The 19957-nt window shown below is 40.3% G+C and overlaps 1 protein-coding gene and 1 pseudogene across 3 annotated transcripts in view; both read right to left on the bottom strand.

The window, feature by feature from the left end:
* The window catches only part of UVRAG (UV radiation resistance associated), a 249482-nt gene extending 242376 nt beyond the window's left edge, over positions 1-7106 (bottom strand). Inside the window, exons 1-2 of one of the 3 annotated variants that reach the window (XM_036221513.1) lie at positions 6783-7103; positions 6331-6452 (exon numbers count right to left, since the gene is read on the bottom strand). In XM_036221513.1, the coding sequence (XP_036077406.1) occupies positions 6331-6452; positions 6783-6915 (255 nt within the window). In that variant the 5' untranslated portion in view covers positions 6916-7103. Of the gene's footprint in view, positions 1-6330; positions 6453-6782 lie in introns of all 3 variants that reach the window. The other 2 variants (XM_016161480.2, XM_036221512.1) reach the window with 2 other exon arrangements.
* A 7707-nt stretch (positions 7107-14813) lies between these two features.
* On the bottom strand, positions 14814-14938 carry LOC118603701 (annotated as a pseudogene).
* Between the last annotated feature and the right edge of the window lie 5019 nt (positions 14939-19957).

Here is a 19957-nt window from a genome sequence, read left to right on the forward strand (position 1 = left end):
ATCGAAGTACACATTTGGAAACTACCAAGATCTAATTTTTTTTTTTCATTTTACCACACATTTCAGGCCCAACTTATTAGTTTCAATTCTGCTCTTGCTCTATTTCCAGTCCGTTTCACTTCTGAATTTTCTGCCAAAGTTAAGAATTGCGCCTCTGTGGAGAAATTTTAAAGTAAACACTAAAGAAGAAATAGCTTTTCCTTTCAAAGGAAAACTATTTTCACAGGAAAAAAGAATCTTAAATTCCTGATGGCTTTTGTCACATAAAAATGATTTTAGGATGTTGATGTTGTCTTGTTTCTGAAGCTTCCTCATATAATTTTATTTAAAAGATCCAAAGCAGTTTAAAAATTGCCATTATTATTTCATAGATATACAACTACGTATTATTCTTTTTATTTGAATCACAAGGAAGGGGCTCAATAAATATCTGTGGAAGGAGTAATGTACATATCACGGCACTCTGCTGCATGGGGTATGTTTCCAATAAAATATAGCTTACTCTCTACCTTCAGTGGCCTTATCAACAAAACAGATCTTTTAAAAACATAATAAAAAGATGATTAAATTAGATTGGCAAAAATATCTGATAAATATGTAATGGGGAAATATATATCGTGTGCAGCTAAATTAAGCTTTATTAAGCTTTTGTGCTTCTATCATTTTTTCTTGAATGTTTCAATTCTATTTCCTTCCTCTCTTTAGGCTGTCAAGTTCTTCAAAGGAAAAACCCATATAAAAATCAAAAAATAAAAATATACTGAATTCTTACTATGTAATCAGCACAGTACTGTGAGAAATAAATATTAAAAAAAAAAAAAAAAAAACTTCAACGCAACTTAAAACTTGTTTTGCACAAGACCCCTATAAAAAGTGGATGCTATGGCAACTAGGAATCAAAGATCTAGACTGCATCCCTGTGCTGACACTGTGTGACTCTGAGGAAGTTTCCTAGAACTTAGATCCCTCATCTGTAAAAGGAAGTGGCGACTGATACAAATATCCCATTCAAAAGAATTCCAAATAATTTATGTAAATACTCTGCCCTCAAGAAGGGGAGCAAAACTTCCACTGAGCATAGTGACTTCTTTCCTAAAAGGACAGTAAGGAGAAGTATCAGGAGACAGTAACCTTACAGCAGAGAAACCTGACAAATACTATGTCAACCAAAGATGATGAGGTTAATATGAACAGCGATAAGTTATGTTAACAGTATGTACACTTGATACGGTATGATAAAAATGGCACTTTACCTCTCTGGCCTTCTTCCCAAAAAACCATAACCCTAATCTAATCATGAGGGGAAGAAAATCAGACTAATTCCAATAAAGTATCCTATACAAAATACCTAATCAGTACTCAAAACTGTCAAGGTTATCCAAAACAAAGAAAGTCTCAGGAACTGTCAGAGCCAAGAAGAGGCTAAGGAGATACAACAACTACGTATAATGGCGTATTCAGGATGGGATCCTAGCACAAACAAAGGTCATTAGGTAAACACTAAAGACCTGTCAACAGATGGATAAACAAAAGGTGATATATACATATAATAAAATATTATTATAAAGGGAATGAAATTCTGATACATGCTACAACATGAGCATTGAAAACACTATGCTGAGTGAAATAAGCCAATCACAGATATTGTATGATTCCACTTATCTAAAGTACCTCTGAAAGCAAATTCAGAGACAGAAAACAGAACAGAATTTACTAGGGGCTGAAGAGGGAGGAGAATGGGTACAGTTTCTGTTTGGGATGATGAAAAATTCTTGAAATGGATAGTGGTGATGGTTGCTAGACACTGAGAATGTATTTAATGCCACTGAACTATATGTTTAAAAATGATTAAAATGGCAAATTTTATGTTACATATATTTTGTCGCAATTTTTTTAAACTAAGGAAATGTGGACAACCTACAGACTTCAGTCAATAATAATAATAATAATGTATTACTATTGGTTCATTACTTGTAAAAAATGTACCAGACTAATAGAAGATGTTAAAAATCAAGGAAATTGAGTATAGGCTCTATGGGAACTTTCTGCACAATATTTCTATAAATCTAAAACTAGCCTATTAAAAATTCCAAAATATATAAAAATATCAAATCATTATGTTGTACACCTAAAACTAATATGTCAACTATATCTCAATTAAGAAAAAAGCTACATAGAGGGGGAAGCAATTTCCCAAAGGCTGAGACAGTTATCAGAGTAAGTGCAGGAGGAATGATGGAGAGAAAAAGTAATAATAATAATTAAGAATAATAACAGTAACAATAAAGATACTCACTTCCAAAAAAATGCAAGGAAGATACAGGCTTATAACACTAACATGCTGCACTTCCTTCCGAAAAACTGACAAGCAAAAATGCTCTTCAATGAAAAACAAAAGTAAGCAATCAGAAAAATTAATGGCAAGAATATGAACAAGCAACTCACAAAAGAGGTTAAAATGCTACATAAATCTGTGTAAAGATACTGAAATTTATAGGCTTGTGTAAGGATAAACGAGATCATGTGGTTAGCATAGTGTTTGGTATGCAAAAATAAAGCTATTAAAATACAACTAATAATTAAAGAAATGCTCATTTAAAGACCAAAAACGTGTGTGTGTGTGTGTGTGTGTGTGTGTGTGTAAGTAAAACATATATAAAATCTGCACACATAAAATCAGATTGGAAAACACTGAGAAAACTTATGATGCCCAAAGCTGACCAAAAAAGTGGCAATAAAGGACCTGTTATAATTCAGTAGGAGTGTAACAAGCATGTCCTTTTAGGGAAACAATTTGCTAATATCTTTAAAAGTTATACACACACACACACATATATATTTCCTTTGACTGAGTTATTTTACTGCTCAAAATTTACCCTACAAAAATTGTGTATGGAAACTCACTGCAACAATGTAATAAAGAAAAACTGGAAAGAGTCCAAAAGACTACCAATGGGGGGGTTAAACATAACTAAACAATTATTATGCAACATATGGTAGACATAAGTATACTGACATGGACAACTAAGAAAAATAACATTAAATTGGAAAAATCTTAATTTTTTTCAAAGAAAGGGATTAAATTGGATTAGGACTATTTAATCTGAGCTCTTCTATTTATACTTCAAGGGAACCCAAACCTGCATGCAAAACGGTGTGTTTATGTACGTGTGTAAGTGCATTTTTTAAGGAGAGAGTCTATAGCTTTTACCAAATCTTACAGAAATACGTGACCTACCAAAAGGGTCCCTAAACAATCACTAAAAAGCCTCCCCAATTCTGAATATCTAAAAACATAGTTAAGTTTCAAGTGCGGAAGCCTTTGGGGAGAAAAGAAACGTTCTCAAACTGTTTAAGGAAATATTAAATGTTTCTACCATAGAACACAATTTTACTTCAAGACTCCTAACGCTAAGGATGTGAAGGAAGTTATTCTTCATATGAGCTTGTATTTCCTAGGTAATTACAAACCTTGACCAAAAATTAAAGAGCAAAAACAGTCTTCAAAATGTGTGACTAGTTCATACTGAAATTACAGTTAAAGATCACACAGAAGCAAAAGGAGACAAAGATTAAGTAGTAGTTCCATTTGACACAGTTGAGTAGCTATATGGACTATAGTTAGTGCTCATACATATAAAGGTTCAGGAGTTATGCAGTCTTAACTAAAGTTTTTTTTCTTTTTAAAGATAAGTAAATTAAAATAAGGCAAAAATAAGTTAAGTCTTATACATAGTTTTGTGGACTTTCTTTGAGCAAAAACAAAGTAAGTCTTTCTCTGGAGGCAGAAGCGGAGACCCATGCTTCTAGAACTAATCTTTTGTAAATTAATATTTAAACATTACAGCCATTAGAATCAATGGGATTCAATGAAGGCTAGAATAAATGAGTAGATAATGGCAGGAATACTCTCTATCCTAAAATGAAAATATACTTTAGAACAGTGGTTCTCAACCAGGAGCAATTTTGCTCCTTAAGAAACAATAGGCAACATATGAATACATTTTTGATTTTTAGGCCTGGGCAGGTGCTGTTGGCATCTCCTGGGTAGAGGTCATAGATGTAGCTAAAAAGTCTTATAGCTCAACCTACCCACTCAAAATGTCAACAGTGCCAAAGCTGAAAAATCCTGCCCTAGAAGTAAGATGGGGAACCACTAAATTTATGCTTTGAGATAATCAACTTTATCATAGAAATCCTAAATCGACAGGGTTAACTTGTTTAGAGATACTGATACCTTATCAAATAGCATGGGATCTATTAAAATAACATGCTTTTCAAAAAGTGTTATTTAAAAGACAGTTAATTAATTGGATTTCCAATTTATCTAAACCTTCGAAATTCTACAAAAGCTGTAGTAAAAAAAGACAATGAATTAATGCTAAAAGAAAAGTTTTACACACACACACGTCCTATGACTTTCACAAACAATACTGAGCAAAAGAAAGCAGTCACAATCATACATTTTTGCATGATTCCACTTACACACAGTTGTTCAAGGACAGGAAAACCTGATCTCTTATGTTAGAAATCAGAAGAGTGGTTCCTTCAGAAAGGAGAGGTAGAGATGGAAGAGAACATAAGGGGGACTTCTGGGATGCTAATAATTTTGTATTTCGTAATCCAGGGAGTAGTTATATAATTATGTTCACTTTGTGACAATTCATCAAGCTGTATACCAATAATCAGTGCACTTTACTGTATACAGATTGTTTTAACAAAAATGTTTATTTTAAAAATGTTGTAATATACATTTATAGCTTTAAAACCTGAGCATTTTGACCCAGAAAGCTAAATTAATGAAAGCAAAAGTGTTTTGTTATACTATAAGCTGCCCTCCAAGAATTCAAGGATGACACCCCCAAAAAGCTGTGAATACCATACTCAGCACTCATACAGCATTCACTGTACACTTAAGCCACCATATATCCTTTGGCACAAATACAAAAATTTGACAAACGCTCACAAATGCAATTGAATTTATTCCACGGACAGTTTGTTTGGATTATTTCTCCCAATATTAAACTGTTAACTGTTATCAGAGAACAAGAAACGATGCTTTCTCTTTACCAGTCTCACATTTTCCCAAAACTCACCCAATCTAAAACCCTCTAAGCCCTCAACTCCTTAGGATTTCTCCAGGCTGTTTATAACAGTGTCCACCATTGCCTTTCCTAGTATCCACCCTCACAGTCCACCTCCCTGCACACACGAAAATTCACATTACAGCTCATTCCAAAGGTTAGTGTCCCCTCCCAAGGCTTTTACTCTTCCCCAGTGCCTCATAAATACAATCCAAACCTCAGTCCCCTCAAACTCCTAATATTCTCCACAGACGTGCTTCCCACAGCACCACAAAACCAGGGCATATGCTATCCTAGTCTTTTAAATCCTCTATGCCACACACACACACACACACACACACAAACCCTTGCTTCTGCAAACAGTACGGCTCAATGGCCTCCACTGTATCTATTACCTCAACTCCCCTCTTCCCATTAGCACCCTCCCCACTTTCTTGATTTCAAAGCCATCCCATTTCCCATCTGCCCTCTGCTCCCAATCTTTTTCTTTGAAGATTTTCCCTAAGTACTAAGGCAGGCATGGAAATTTGGAGGAAGGGTATGAAGGAATCTGTCCTGTGTGAAGGTAGTGGGTCAAGTCTCAAGCATATAATCACGTGCAAGGATGGGCTAGAACCAGACGCCCAGCCCCACCACTTTTAATAACTGAAAGGCTTTGCAGGAGTGATTCTGCATCTTTAAGCCTGTTTCCTGAACTAAAAAATGGGGCTAATAAAAATAGCTATCGCATAGAGTTGTGAAGGTTAAATGAACTACCGGTCCTTGAGCACCTTGCACAAAACCAACATGGTAAACTCTCAATAACTGACAGTTTTTCTCAGGTCTCCTTTTTGGAACAAAGAATAGGCAAAATAAAAGGTACTGTCTGAGAGTCTCTTAAATGCTAACGTTCCCGAAGAGTCTCCTCTTGGGAGATAGAAATAGGGCAAGGGAGAGAAGGAAAGAAATACTCTACAGTTTATATGGGTGACAAAGGATTTTGTCAGATCTCCAAAGTCGGTGTTCTCATTATCACCCTACAATGTGGATCCAAGAAACTCTCAAGACATGGAAATATACATGAAATCCTCCTTCCACAGATATGCATTTGAGGGAATGAGGTAGTAAAGAGCCCCCTAAATTGCTAAAATGAGTTCCTTGGAAGTCTGAAATTAGGAAGGAAACCCCAAGGTCCCAGAGGATTTCTCTTCAGAAGCTGAGGAGAGTAGTTCATAATTAGGAGAGATTGAAAGTAAACGCTAGAAACCCTAATGACTCCTCGCTTCTCCCATAAGAATGAGTACCAACTAGATTCTCTGCAAGTAGGCTGAAAAAGGAAAAGCGCTGTCCCTGTCTCTCGTGGGACACCAGGGCTTCCCCAGGTCCATTCTTTGGGGCGGTAAGGGGGAGGGTCTGAGCAAGGGAATCCCCAGCTCCCCACCAGGGGAGAGGCGAACTCAGGCCGAGCCACCAGGGAGTTTCACTGGCTCCCTCTCCCTTAATAGCTCATCTTCAGCAACGGGATTTCTCCCGGGACTCGGGGATCTCCCAGAGGTTCGGCCATCACTGGATCCCTCCCCTTACAAGACTTGCGGACCGCCCCTGTCAGTCCTCCTAGATCTCCCGGCCACTTCTCTCGGTCTCCTGGCTGGCACGGAGTCAGCCCACCGCCCACGGGGCCCCCTCACCAGCCTCCTCCCGGCCCTTCCCGAGCGCCACGAGCCCGCGGGGTTACCTGCTGAGACGGCAGCTCCACATGCAGGGCCCGCGCGGCAGAACCGGGAGGCAGCGCTGAGGACGGGCCCGGGGGCGGCAGTGGGACCGGGCCCCCGCTCGACGCTGAGGCGCTCATCTTGACCCAAGGGCCGCCAAGCGGCGGGACCGGCACTCCTCCGGCATCCGCCACCAATGCTCGGCCACGATCTGCCGAGCCTCTGCAGCCCAAGCACCAGCCGCCCAAGGGGCAGGACTGCTCTACCCTACCTCCGGCCGCCGCAACCGCTGGCTAAGGAAGAGCCATATTACCGCAGTGCAATACTCACCACCCCGCCGAGACCTGGCTCGCTCATTGGTTCAGCTTCTACAGGGGCGGGACCCAACGACAGACAGGGGGAGTGCTATTGGATAGAAGGTCTGTCCATCGCCCGCCGGAATGGGAATGGGGCGGAGGGACCTGAGGTTGGCCTAAATTGCCTCTGTCAAACCCGAGTGAAACCTGGGGCGTTGCTTCTTTTTTTCCAAGTCTAATTGGTTCTTTCACTACTAGAGGCGGAGTCTCCTGGTGGAGCCGCAAAGACCATTGCTCTAGGTCACTGTCAGTTGTCAGTAAAGAAAAATAGGGGCGGGGTAAAAATAGGTAGGGAGTGCGCTTGAGCTCCGCTGTCACGTGCAGGAGGCAAGAGTCACCTGATTAGTGAGAGTCAGTCTTTGGAGCCACTTCCGCCCTAACCTAGTTGCCATAGTAACCGGCCTCAGAGGAGGGCGGGGACTTTCTTGGCACCCGCTGAGTCGCGATGAGTTACAGGCTCCCTAAACAATTTTCCTGAAATACTCTGGTCAGTGTGCGGGGATTTGAAAAGGAATACTTTATGGTTTAGCAGAAAGGCATGCAGGATGCACTGAGATCAGAAACCTGTCAGGCAATACCACCAGTACTTCCATGACTAACTCTAACCCACAAGTCTTTGCCCCTACTCGCACTCTACTAACTAGTATGCTGAGCTACAAGGTGTGCCAAACACCCAGGACGCTGTTTCATCTCTATGAGGGGGGTTGCTATGCTGTCCCTAGAAAGCCTGGCTACTTTTCTCTTCCTGATGCTTAACTTCCCATTAAATCTCATCTGGGGCTGGGGACTCTCCAAACGCTACCCTGATTCATTCTGGGACCCCGATTTAGGAACCTTACCTCTACCGTATTCTATTACATTGTCTTTCAATAAGTGTACAACAGACACATGCAGCCAAACACACAAACCCACAAACATACACACATATATACTGAATTCTTCAAGAAAAAGGACTTTGTCATTCATCTCTGGATTCCTAGCTCCTGACAGATAGTCAGGATATGTTTTTGTTTTGTCTTTTTGAAGTGAAAGCCCAACTCGAATGCCACCTCTTCCATGAAGACTTCCTTGATCACAATGATGTCTATAGCAACTTCTATAATAAATAGCATTGAGTCTCTCTGCAGGATATTGATCTGCCTCCCCACCCCCCAAACTGAATTTCTCCATCACCTAGACTGATGCAGCTCAAAGAATAAAGTGTTTTAGAGTCAAATACAACAGGAATCAAGCACTTCTGGAATCTTGGCTGTGCCACCTTCTAACTATGTGTTTCGTTAGCAAGCGAGTTCCTTTCTCTCAGATTTATTTTTCCAATCTCTAAAGAGTAATCTATAAAGGGTGGCTGTAGGGAATCAGTCAACGTATGTCAACATATGTAAAGTACCCAGTTCAAGACCTCACATATAATTGTACTAAAAATATTTTAATGAAAGATAAGCATACTATCTTTCCAGGGTTATTTAGAAGCCTGGAAACACGTTGGATCTGACCTCAGACTTGACTAATATGAATGACACGCTGTCTCTATTCTGAAACATTGAGTGGTTCCTCATGGCTAGAGCCTAGGGTGTGTGGTCAGGTGTTTGTTGAGAAGGGAGTCGCTGGGAAATCCCAAATCTCATCTGGTTCAAGTCACATAGTGCCAAGATCTGGTGGAATTTCACAGAAAACACTGTTCTGTTTCCAAGCCATATTAATTTCCTGAGGCTACTGTATCAAATTATCATAAACTGGGTAGCCTAAAACAACAGAAATTTATTCTTTCACAGTTCCAGAGGCCAAAAACCCAAAGTGAAGATGTAGGCAGGGCTACATTCTCTCAAAAGTGAGAATCCTTCCTTGCCTCTTTTATCTTCTGATAGCTCCGGGTATTCTTTGGCTTGTGGCTACATATCTCCAATCTCTGCCTCCATCTTCACATGCCTTCTCCAATTCTTGTGTCTTCTATTTCTTATAAAGACATTTGTCTTTGAATTTACGGTCCACCCAGATAATCCCAATCTCATTTTGAGATGCATAATTGCAAAGACTCTTTTTCCAAATAAGGTGATGTGCACAGGTTTGAGGAGTTAGAGTATGGACTCATGTGGGAGGCATCACTTAACCCACTACACCAGCCAAGAAAATGAGCCTGCAGACAGAACACAGAATCACCTCTTTTTCCTTTAGGGATCGGCTCTGAAAATTAGCTGATTTTGTTACTTCATTCATTCAACAAATGTTCATTGAGGGCTTCCATATGTCAAGCCCTTTGCTAGGTGCTGGGAAATCTGACTCAGATTCATTTCCAAAAGACCTGCCCTCCTTATGGGGAAGGAGTAATAATCCAGTTGCTACGTGCTGAGCCTAAGAGAAGTCCAGGGGCTGTGGAAGCCAGAGAAAATAGATTTCTCAGTAGAGGGGACATGTAAACTGGGTATTGAAAGACCAATAAGAATTCACTAGGCAAGGAGGTAGAAAAGAATATTTCAGCAGAGAAAGCAGAATCCATTTTTTCACAAGACTTTACTGAGCTTCAATTCTGCATTAGGCTGGTGCTGGGCACCGGAAATACAGGCCTCAAGTAAACAATTGTTTTCAAACTTTTCCACTCATATGCCACAAACTAGGAGAGCAGGAACTCTCACCCTTAGGGACATGGCAGAAAACTGAAATAGCTTGCTGCTGGCAAAATATTCCAGCATGTAAAGTATATGTGAAATGCATGTAGAGTGTTTAGCACAGTGCCTTGGGTATAGTAGGTGTTCAATAAAGGCTACCTGTCATTCTTTCTTTCTTTCTTTTTTAATAGTTTTCCATTCTTAAAGTGAAACATTTTCCACTGAGCCAAAGCTGGGGCTCACTGGCACAGTGAGGGCAAGAAGGGGGACAGTACCAACCTTTGTCTTGATTCCAGAATGATTTGAAGTCATCAAACTTGGCCCAGCCTCCCCTGGCCTGTATCTAGGTTCTAGGGGAAGCAGGGGGAACCCAAATTAGTGTGCGTGGTGGGGCGGGGGCGGGGGAGGCAGCGGCAGTCAAGAATGTGGCCAGATTTGATGCTCTTATCATTATTTCTATATGTCCTATTTCATTCTAAAAATCTTGTATTATTTTAGGTCCCATTCTATGATAAGGCTGTATTTGTCTCAACATCGAAATATTTTAATCATTTAGAATTAGAGTATTATAATATTGTATGATGCTATGTATTCCCTAGAGAAAAATGTATCCAAGTTCAAGGAGCATGGAGTCTAAGGTGGCCAAATACAATATACATGCAATGATAGAAAAAGGATTGGGGTTAAGTGGTGATAGAGTAACCAACTCCATAGAGGCTGAGGGGCAAGATCAGAGCGGACTTCACAAAGTCTTGAAGGATGCTTAGGAGTTTGATAGATGAACAACAGGATTTAGATCTGTTTGTTTCATGGATGGCTGTTGTTTTAACATCTAAAACTATGTTACCATGTTGGATACTGAAATGAAACATTTGGGTTTGCAGAGCCAAAAAGCCAAACCTTCTCCCATCCATTTTGCCTCCTTCTGCCTCCCTCCTTATTCTCGAGACCTCATAGACATGATTGGGTAAATCAGAGCAAAATGGGGCTGATTGGTCTTTTGCTATGACAAATTTAATTAAATTAATACTATCCCCTTTCTTTCGACAGAGTCCTCTTCTACTCACTTACTCATTTAGTCAAAAATCCATCAGACCTTTACCGGGTGCCCAGACTGGGCACTCTGTTTACAGAAATGACGCAGATGGAAACCCTGACCTTAAGGAGTTCACATATAATTTTAGTACAAAGAGGTAAGTGCAGTTATTGAGATGATGTATAAAGTATAATGGAAGCACAGAAGAGGAAGTCGCTAACTGCTGTGTGTTGTGCAGGAATGCTTTTTAGAGGAGAAACAGTACTCTAGGCAGAAGGAACAGCAAGAACAAAGGCACTGAGGCAGAGGCCATCTCATTTGCATAGTTTAATGTGTCTGAAACAAAAGTTGCACAGAGAACAACGGGCAAAGAGGCTGAAAGTGGAAGACAGTTCCGGTGAGAAGAACTTTACTACCATGCTGAAGAAACTTGGGCTTCATCTTAGGCAACAGGAAGTCATTTAGAAAGATCCTCAGGCAGCCCTGGAGAGGCAGCTTTGTAGGGGCAGGACTAGAAGAGCAGGAATCTTGCAGAAGACCAGGTGAGAATTGGAAAACAAAGAGGTTAGTACCCAAAGAGTCTGCACACACCCAACAAACCTGAGAGGCAGGTCCCTGGGCAGCATTTCTCTTTCTCCTTCCTCAAGCCTTCAAGGTGACTTTTTTGAAAAAGACTGCCTAGATCTGAACTAATTGCTACCCGCTGTGGGCTCCCACTGCGGCTGCCTGACTTCTCATTAGTACACATATACATGTGCCTAGTCATATACTAAGAAGTGTATGTTTGTCTTACCTGCTCTACCATGAATTCTTGCTTTTGATTTTGTTCAGATTCCCTAGCATCCTGACCTACAGGACATGCTCCATAGGCTTCCATGAGAAATGACTGACTAAATGAATGAAATCAGTGAATAAATGGTTGAATGTCTGTGTAAGTGAATGTTTGGATGACACAGGCCTCCATACCACCCTCACTGGACATAGCTCCAGAGGGAAGAAGTGAACTGACCCATGGTCACACCAACTTTGTACCAAAGCTGAGACAAAGACTCGGGCTTCTTTCCCCTTAGACCAGCACTCCTTCCTCAATACCAGTGTTTTTCACACTGCCATGGAACATTAACATCCCAATTTGTGCACATGAGCTTGTGAATTCATGGGCCAGTGGATGACACACATGGGATCCAAGTGCATCTAATCCAGGGGGCTGGTTTACTGGGAGTCACCCAGAGAAAGCTTCCCCTGGGAACTGACTTTTATAGTGAGGTCTGAAGGATGAATAGGAGTTAACTGGACAATGGAGGTTAGTGAGAGCAAGAGGTGCAATTTAAGGAATAACCTGGATGAGCATGCAACATCAAAGGACCTAAAAGAGGCCAAGCTAGAGTAGGCAGAGAGAGGCAGCGAGGGCAGAGGAGGAAAAGAACTTTTTGTTCTTTTGAAATAAATTAATATTTCAAAAATAAAATCAAAGACCTCCTTCAATTTATTTTACAGTTTAGTTTGCTTTTGTTTGGACAGCAGAAGTAACGTTATCTTTTTAGTGCTTAGAGACTCTGAAGTTTTAATCCAGCCTTGATGGCACAGAATGAAATTGGAGATTGTGGCAGGGGCCAGAACCTGCCAGGTGTTCAGCCCCTGTGGAGTATGCCTTTGAGGCGCATGGACAAGGGTCTAAGCAAGGAAGCGACATAACCTAATTTACATTTTACAAATGTCATTCTGTCTGCTGTGTGAAGAGTGAATTCAGGGATGGGTGGAATAGTGAACATGGTAACAATAAATTGTGACTTTACTTCATCGAGTCAGAAGACAATTAAAAGAAAGGAATATGGCTAAGCTCCTGGAAACAAAAGAGCTCAAAGGATGCCTGAGTTCCCTTGTTCATGCCCCAAGGCGAGCATGGTTTCACAGGGTTCCTGAGAATGAGCATTCTGCTTCTAAAGCGGTGTGACTGAGAGAGCTCCAAGTCAGAAGGCAGGAATCACAAGATTTTTCTGGACCTGTAGCTTATTGGCTGATGATTTTAGGCAAATTGATTTCCTCCCCTACAGGTTTCCCTGGGGACTAAAGAGAATTAACTTTTGCTAAATAAGGGTAAGCACAGACATTACTGTGGTCAATCCCCACGGGATCCTTTGAAGTAGGTATTTTGCCCCAGTTTTACAGCAGCCTGAAAAGAGGCTCCGAAAATGGAAATGAACTGCCCAAATTCTCATGGTTCTTAATAGCAGACTGACTTGTGAACCTAGGTTTCTTGCCTCCTGGGCCAGGACTCTGTTCCCCATACCACACTTCCTGCATTAATTGAAATACACTATTAAGGACTCTGGATTTTACCAAAAGGATGAGAATCTTACTCCCATCAACAGCAAAGTATACGTGCAAAAATCCAAAGGATTAAACTCCCTACCCTGTTCTTCCTCTTTTTCTTCCTGAATAGTTTAGTCCAAAAGCCCTTAGGGTGGGGCCAAGAACTATGTCAGGGTAAGCACAGGGTGGGAGGTGGTGCGGTGGCCCAGAGCAGGGAGTCAGAACCAGAGCAAGGTGAAGATGTCCACACAGGGCCAGAAGTGGTGAAGGAGGAGATCCTGGCACAAGATTGGGAACCAACTAGAGTAGCTGAATACGATGTCCGTGTGTGAGGCCAGCCTAGAGCAAAGTGTCGGAGTCCAAGCAGGACAAGTAGAGGATTGGCTCCATAATTTGTGAAGGCAACAGCATTATATCAAGGTCACTTGCTTTTGGGAGATAGATACAGGGGTCTATCAGGCAGATTACTTTGCTAGTGCTGACTAGGTGATTCCTGATTGACTGGTTTAAGATTCCATTTCTGGGAGAGGTTGAAATTGTAGTTAAGTGAAGCCTTGGTTTGGTGATGTGGGATTTAGCATAAAATGACTTCATTTGGGGCCTATTCTCTTGTTTTTTAACAGGATAATGGGAGTCAGTTTTTCTCTATCAGAAAGGGGGTGGGGTGGGGGGGGGCATTACAAATACAAGAAGAGAGAAAACTAGGATGAATCCCATGGTGGCAGACTAAAATTACCCAGATCCTGGTTTCTAAATACCATCCTCTACTAAGAGGAACCAAGATTCTTTGGAGAAGTGTCTGAGTTCCAGGACAGGGCCACAAAAAGTACAACATGATCCTAGGACATTTAGTTGGGCCAGAAAGTAAGGAAGTTCTCAAAAAAATAAAAAAATTAAAAAAAGGTCATGGACGCATGTCAAAAGGAAACAGAAGTCAATTTGAAGGTATTCCACTGGCTAAATCTGGGGTAGTTTGAGCACTGAAATAAATAATAGTAGAACAGCTTATAGCCCATTAAATAAATAGGAATCCATGAGTCTTTATGCATATAAATCAATAATAAGCTGCTTTATAAAGAAAAAGATATTACATAGTCTCAAAGTGTGGACAAATAGTAACTTTACAGCATGAAAGCCTGATCACCTTAATCAAGTGATCAAAGTGAACATTACCTGTAGGACAAATCGAAATCATGCACTACCTGATAGGATACAGTGAGAAGAAAGATTCCATCATCACTTCTGTGATATTTCTACTAAAGATGAATAATCTGAATCAATCATGAGGAAAGATTAGACATAACAAAACTAAGTGGTATTTTACAGAATACCTGGCCTGTAATCTTCAAGATTGTCAAGGTCATGATAGTCAAGGAAAGACTGAGGAACTTTTTCAGATAAAAAGAGTGCTGGTATGTGCTAGGCATTGTTGTAAGCAGTTTCTGTGTATTCACAATGGTGCTATGAAATTAAGACTAAGGCAAGAGTGCTGTTACCTGCCCAAGGTCATGTTTCTCCCAGTACTGAGCTGTGATTTGAAAGCAGTCTGACTCCAATGTTAATTAATTTTACATTTTACTGACTCTAAAGAAAGAGTGTAACAGCATATATTTCAAATTTTATTTCTAAAGTAAAGTTATATTTATTTTCTAAATATATTTTTATATCTTTATACATTAAAATATATATCATTCATGTTTGTTTGTTTGTTTGTTTATTATTATCATTTATGCCTACAGCACCTGGTCTTCCTAGGTGGTCTCCCATCCAAGTACTAACCAGGCCTGACCCTGACCCTACTTAGCTTCCGAGATCAGACAGGATAGGGCTTGTTCAGGGTAGGAGGGCTATAAACCCATTGTTTATTTAAAAGTGTTCATTTCCAAATATTTGGAGATCTTTTTGTTACTGATTTTTTAGATTGATTTCATTTGGATTAGAAAACATTTTTCATGTAATTTTAATTCTTTTAAATTTGTTGAGGTTTGTTTCATGAGCAAAATATGCTAATATGGTCTATCTTCGCAATTTTCCCCCCCAAATCTTTAATAAATAGCATTGAGTCTTTCTGCAGGATATTGATCTGCCTCCCCCCCCCCCCCCACCAAACTGAATTTTTCCACCACCTGGACTGATGCAGCTCAAAGAATAAAGTGTTTTAGAGTCAAATACAACAGGAATCAAGCACTTCTGGAATCTTAGCTGTGCCACCTTCTAGCTATGTGTTTCTGGGCAAAGGAGTTCCTTATAAGGGAGTACTATGAACAATTGTGTACCAAAAAATTAGATTATCAAATGAAATTGACAAATTCCTAGAAACACACAAATAACTGATTCAAGAACTTTTCACAAAGAAAAGCCCAGTCCCAGATGGCTTCACAGTTACATTCTACCAAATATTTAAAGAAAAATTAATATCAATCCTTCACAAATTCTTCTAAGGCTAGAAGGAAAGGCTTCCCAAGTTATTCTGAGGCCCGCAAGACCCCTAATACCAAAACCAGGCAAAGACAAGAAAACTACAGACCAACATCCTTTACCCCATTATGAATATAGACATAGAAATCACAAACAAAATACTAATAAATGAAATCCAAACATACAAAAAAGATTTACACATGACCAATTTGAATTTTACTAAGAATGTAAGGTTGCTTTAACATGCACAAATCTATTAATTAATACACCATATTAATAGAATAAAGTACTGAAACCATATGATCATCTCAGTAGATGCAGAAAAAGTATCTGACAAAATCTAACATCCTTTTGTGATAAAAATGTTCAAAAAACTAAGACTGTAAAAAAACTTCCACAACCTAGTAAAGAAAGCCCCCACAGCTAACAAACATACTTAATGGTGAAAGACCAAAAGCTTTCCCCGCTTTAAGATGGGTAACAAGACAGGGACATCTGATCTCTCCTCTTCTATGCAACATTGTACTGGAAGTTCTACCCAGGGCAATTGGTCAAGAAAAAGAAACAAAGGCATCCAAATGGAAAGTAAGAAGTAAAACTATTTCTGTTCACATATGACGTGATTTTGTATATTGAAAACTCTAAGTAATACATGATGAGACCTAATAAAAGGAGTTCCAAAAAGTTGTAAGATACAAGATCAATATGCAAAAACCAATTATATTTCTGTACACTAATTAGGCAATGTGGACATGAAATTAAGAAATAATTCCACATACAACAGCATTAAAAGAATAAAATGCTTAAGAATAAATTTAATAGAAATTTAAACTTGCACACTGAAAACTACAAAATACTATTGAAAGAAAGTAAAGAAAACCCAAAAAAATGGGAAGACATCCAGAAGACTTAATATTGTTAAAATGGCAATATTCACCAAATCACTCGATAAACTCAAATGAAATCCCTATCAAAATCTCAGCTGCCTTTTTTTTGCAGACACTAAATGGGTCCTAAAAATCATATTCAAATGCGAGAAACACAGAATAACCAAAACAATCTCAAAAAAAAAAAAAAAAAAAGGTTAGGATTCACACTTGCCAATTTCTAAATTTATTGCAAAGGTGATCAAGACAGTGTGGTACTGAAGTAAGTGCTGTAAACAAATATAGATCACTGGAATGAAGCTGAGAACCCAGAAATAAATCCTTAAATTTGTCATCAGTTGATTTTTGACAAAGTGCCGAGACAATTCAGTAAGAAAGAATAATCTTTCAACAAATGGTACTGAGATAACTGGACATCCAATGCAAAAGAATGAAGTTGGACTCTACCTCAACCACATTAAAAAAAAAAAAATTAACTAAGAATAGTCCAGCGATCCCAATGTAACAGCTAAAAACTCTAAAACTTTTAGAAGGAAACATAGGAGCAAATATTTGTGGTCTTGGATTAGGCCATGGCTTCTTAGATACATAAACACACTACAAAAAGAAAACTAGATAAACTTGATTACATCAAGATTAAACCCTTCTGTGTTTCAAAGAACAAAAGATACCTTTGATTCATGATCCAAGCTACATTATGGATGCACCTCAAAAACATTATGCTAAGTGAAAGACAGACACAAAAGGTTACATATTTATATGAAATTTCCAAAATAGGCAAATTCTTATAGACAGAAAGTAGGTTAGTGATTATTGATTAGCTGGGGGGATAAAGGCGAGGGTATAATAAGGAGTAGCTACTAATGAACATAGGATTTCTTTGGGGTTGATAAAATTGTTCTGGAATTAGAGAGTGGTAGTTGATGAACGAATTTGTGAATATGCTAAAACCTACCGAATTTACTTAAAAAGGATAGACTTTATGATATATGAATTATATATCAATAAAACTTTTACTTATAAAAAGGAAGGCAGGCTGAAATAGTGAACTGGAAAGCAGCCTGGAAACAGGGAGCTCAATTCAATATGTCAGAGAGCCCCAGCTGAGGGTGTGATGACGATGGTGTTCACAGTTATCGCTTCCTATAGAGGGACTAGAGGCCAAGCCCTGGGATGAATACTTTTCATTCACATACCATATATTTAGATATATATTCTCTCATTTATTCAGGAATATAGATTATTCCCATTTTACAGATGAGGCAGCTGAAGCTCAGAGAGGTTAAGTGACATGGTAATGTAGCTGGTAATGGCAATGTCACAGGTTGGATCACCCCACACTCATGAGTATATGTTGTTAAATATGATAAAAGAGGGAATATTTTGAGAGACAAAAATTTCAGCAGTAGCATCAGCAGGCAGATGTTGGAGTCGGGTAAGGAAGGAGGAGGGGAAAAGAGTCCATTGTGACCGAATGACTGGTTTCGCTGACTGGTGGGCAGTAGTGACATTTATAACCTAGGTAGGAACTATAAAAGGAGGTAAAGTTTTTTAAAAAGTAGGTGCTTTACAGTTTCTGCCTTCCTTGTTACATTACAAACACCTAATAACAAGGGGACATTCACTTTGGAACCCTTCGTTCCCTGTCAAAAGGAGGCATGTGGTAAATGTTGATTTGCTATGTGATAAGAGTTAAGGCACTTAGCTTCTCTGTGCCATTTCACAGATTAAGAGGAGTTGCTGTACATGAATGCTAAATTCCTGTCTAGCTCTGAGCTTTTGAGAGTCTGTGATTTTACTATCTCTAGCTTCTAGCTAGGGTAGAATAAGTGTCAAAATGTGGAAGGAAGGCTTAGGAAGCTGTGTGGCACTTGCTTCAGAAGTCACTTTAGTGCCCCCTGGTGGCCATATCTGGGAACAAGCAGAATCATGGAATTTGATGACTCAGGCTGAGATTGCAGTTCCACTCGCTCAAAGACAGAGGAAAAAGAGGTTCCAGTTCATTCTCCCAAGGCAACAACTCCCAACCCAAGGCAATGTCTACAGAATTTACCCAGAGTTCCCCACACATTGCTTTGCACAGGTTCCTGCTAGATATACATTGCCCTGGGTGAGGTGACCCTTCTGGGATTTAGGGCCTGATTATTGTCGCTGTCCTTAGACAGATGTTGGAGTTCCTTAGCACACAGTAGGTGTTCAGTCTCCACAAAATTAATGCTAAGAATAATGGCCTATGTTTGTGGGTGGCTTAGATTAGGGCCAGGACCTAGTGGGGACCAGAGGCTGAGGGGTTATGGCTATTCTCAGGCTGAGGCTGGGGTGGAGCTGAGACTCATCAGATAACGGGCCTTTCCAAAATCCTAAAGTATATGTCTTCTGACCTGGGCTCTGTGGCCTGAGGCCTGCCTGGTGCTACAGCATCCAGCTGCTGTTTGCCCTTCCAACAGAGAGAGGGCACCTCCTCTCTCTGCCCTGGCCTCCTGCCCACCCGAGAACCTTTGGAGGAGCCAGCTCCCTGCTCTTCCAAGAGAAGCCCCACAGCAGATCCCTCTGCAGACCTCTCTACTGCCACATCTTGGTCATTCAAATCAGCAAGTTTCCTCCCTCTGCACTTGCTGCTCTGCCCTTCAACTCTTTCCTGTCAAATTTTCAGTCACCTTTTGAGTCAGGCATCAAGATCCCAGTTCAATAAGGCACCCCAGGTTGGGGGTAGAGGCATCTCTGTCACAGTTCTGACTCTCCTGCATATCCTCAGCTGTTTTCCGATGTTTGTTTCTGTTCCCAAGGAGCTCGCTCACAGTTTCTGGCACAGAGGAGTGGTCCCTGAGGTGGATAAATGGCAACGACAGGCATTCAGGCAGTGGGAAAGTTGGAATAAGGTCCTTTAGTCTCAGCTGGGAAGGGTTCCCAGGTGCCTAGTACCCATTGAACTGAATAGAATCAGAACAGAGAGTGGTGGTATTTTGTGAGACCGGTGTGTGGCATGAAAGCACTAAAGTGACAAAAGTGACAGCAGGCCAGGTCTCCCCCTGCATGATATGAACGAGGCCAGGGGCAAGGAGCACAGTTTGAGCAATCCATAAGGACCTTTATGGCTCATCCACTCCGGGACCTTACAGCTGGACAGCAGCCCTTTAACACATATGGTAGGTGTTGTCGGATGACTCCAAGGATCCCAGCCTCCTGTATTCACTCCATGTGTAATCCTTGAGGGTGAACTGGACTTTGTGACTTGCATCTAATGAAGAGAATACGGCAAAAGTGATAGATTATCATTTCCAAGATGAGGTTATAAAAGACTGATTTCTGTCTCGCGCGCTTTTTTCTGGTGTGTCTTGCTTACTAACTTTGATGGAACCAGCTGCTATGCTGTAAGTTACTCTATTAAAGGGCCCACGTGGCAAAGAACTGAAAATGGCCTCTAGTCAATAGCCAGTGAGGAAGTGAATCCTGCCAACAACGACATGAATAACCTTGGAAGGGGATCCTCCCCCTGTCAAGCCTTAATATGCTGCAGCCCAATGGATACTTTGGCTACAGCCTTATGAGAGACCCTGAAGCAGAGGGCC

Source organism: Rousettus aegyptiacus, unplaced genomic scaffold (assembly GCF_014176215.1).
Source record: "Rousettus aegyptiacus isolate mRouAeg1 unplaced genomic scaffold, mRouAeg1.p scaffold_m13_p_5, whole genome shotgun sequence".
Classification (NCBI taxonomy): domain Eukaryota; kingdom Metazoa; phylum Chordata; class Mammalia; order Chiroptera; family Pteropodidae; genus Rousettus; species Rousettus aegyptiacus.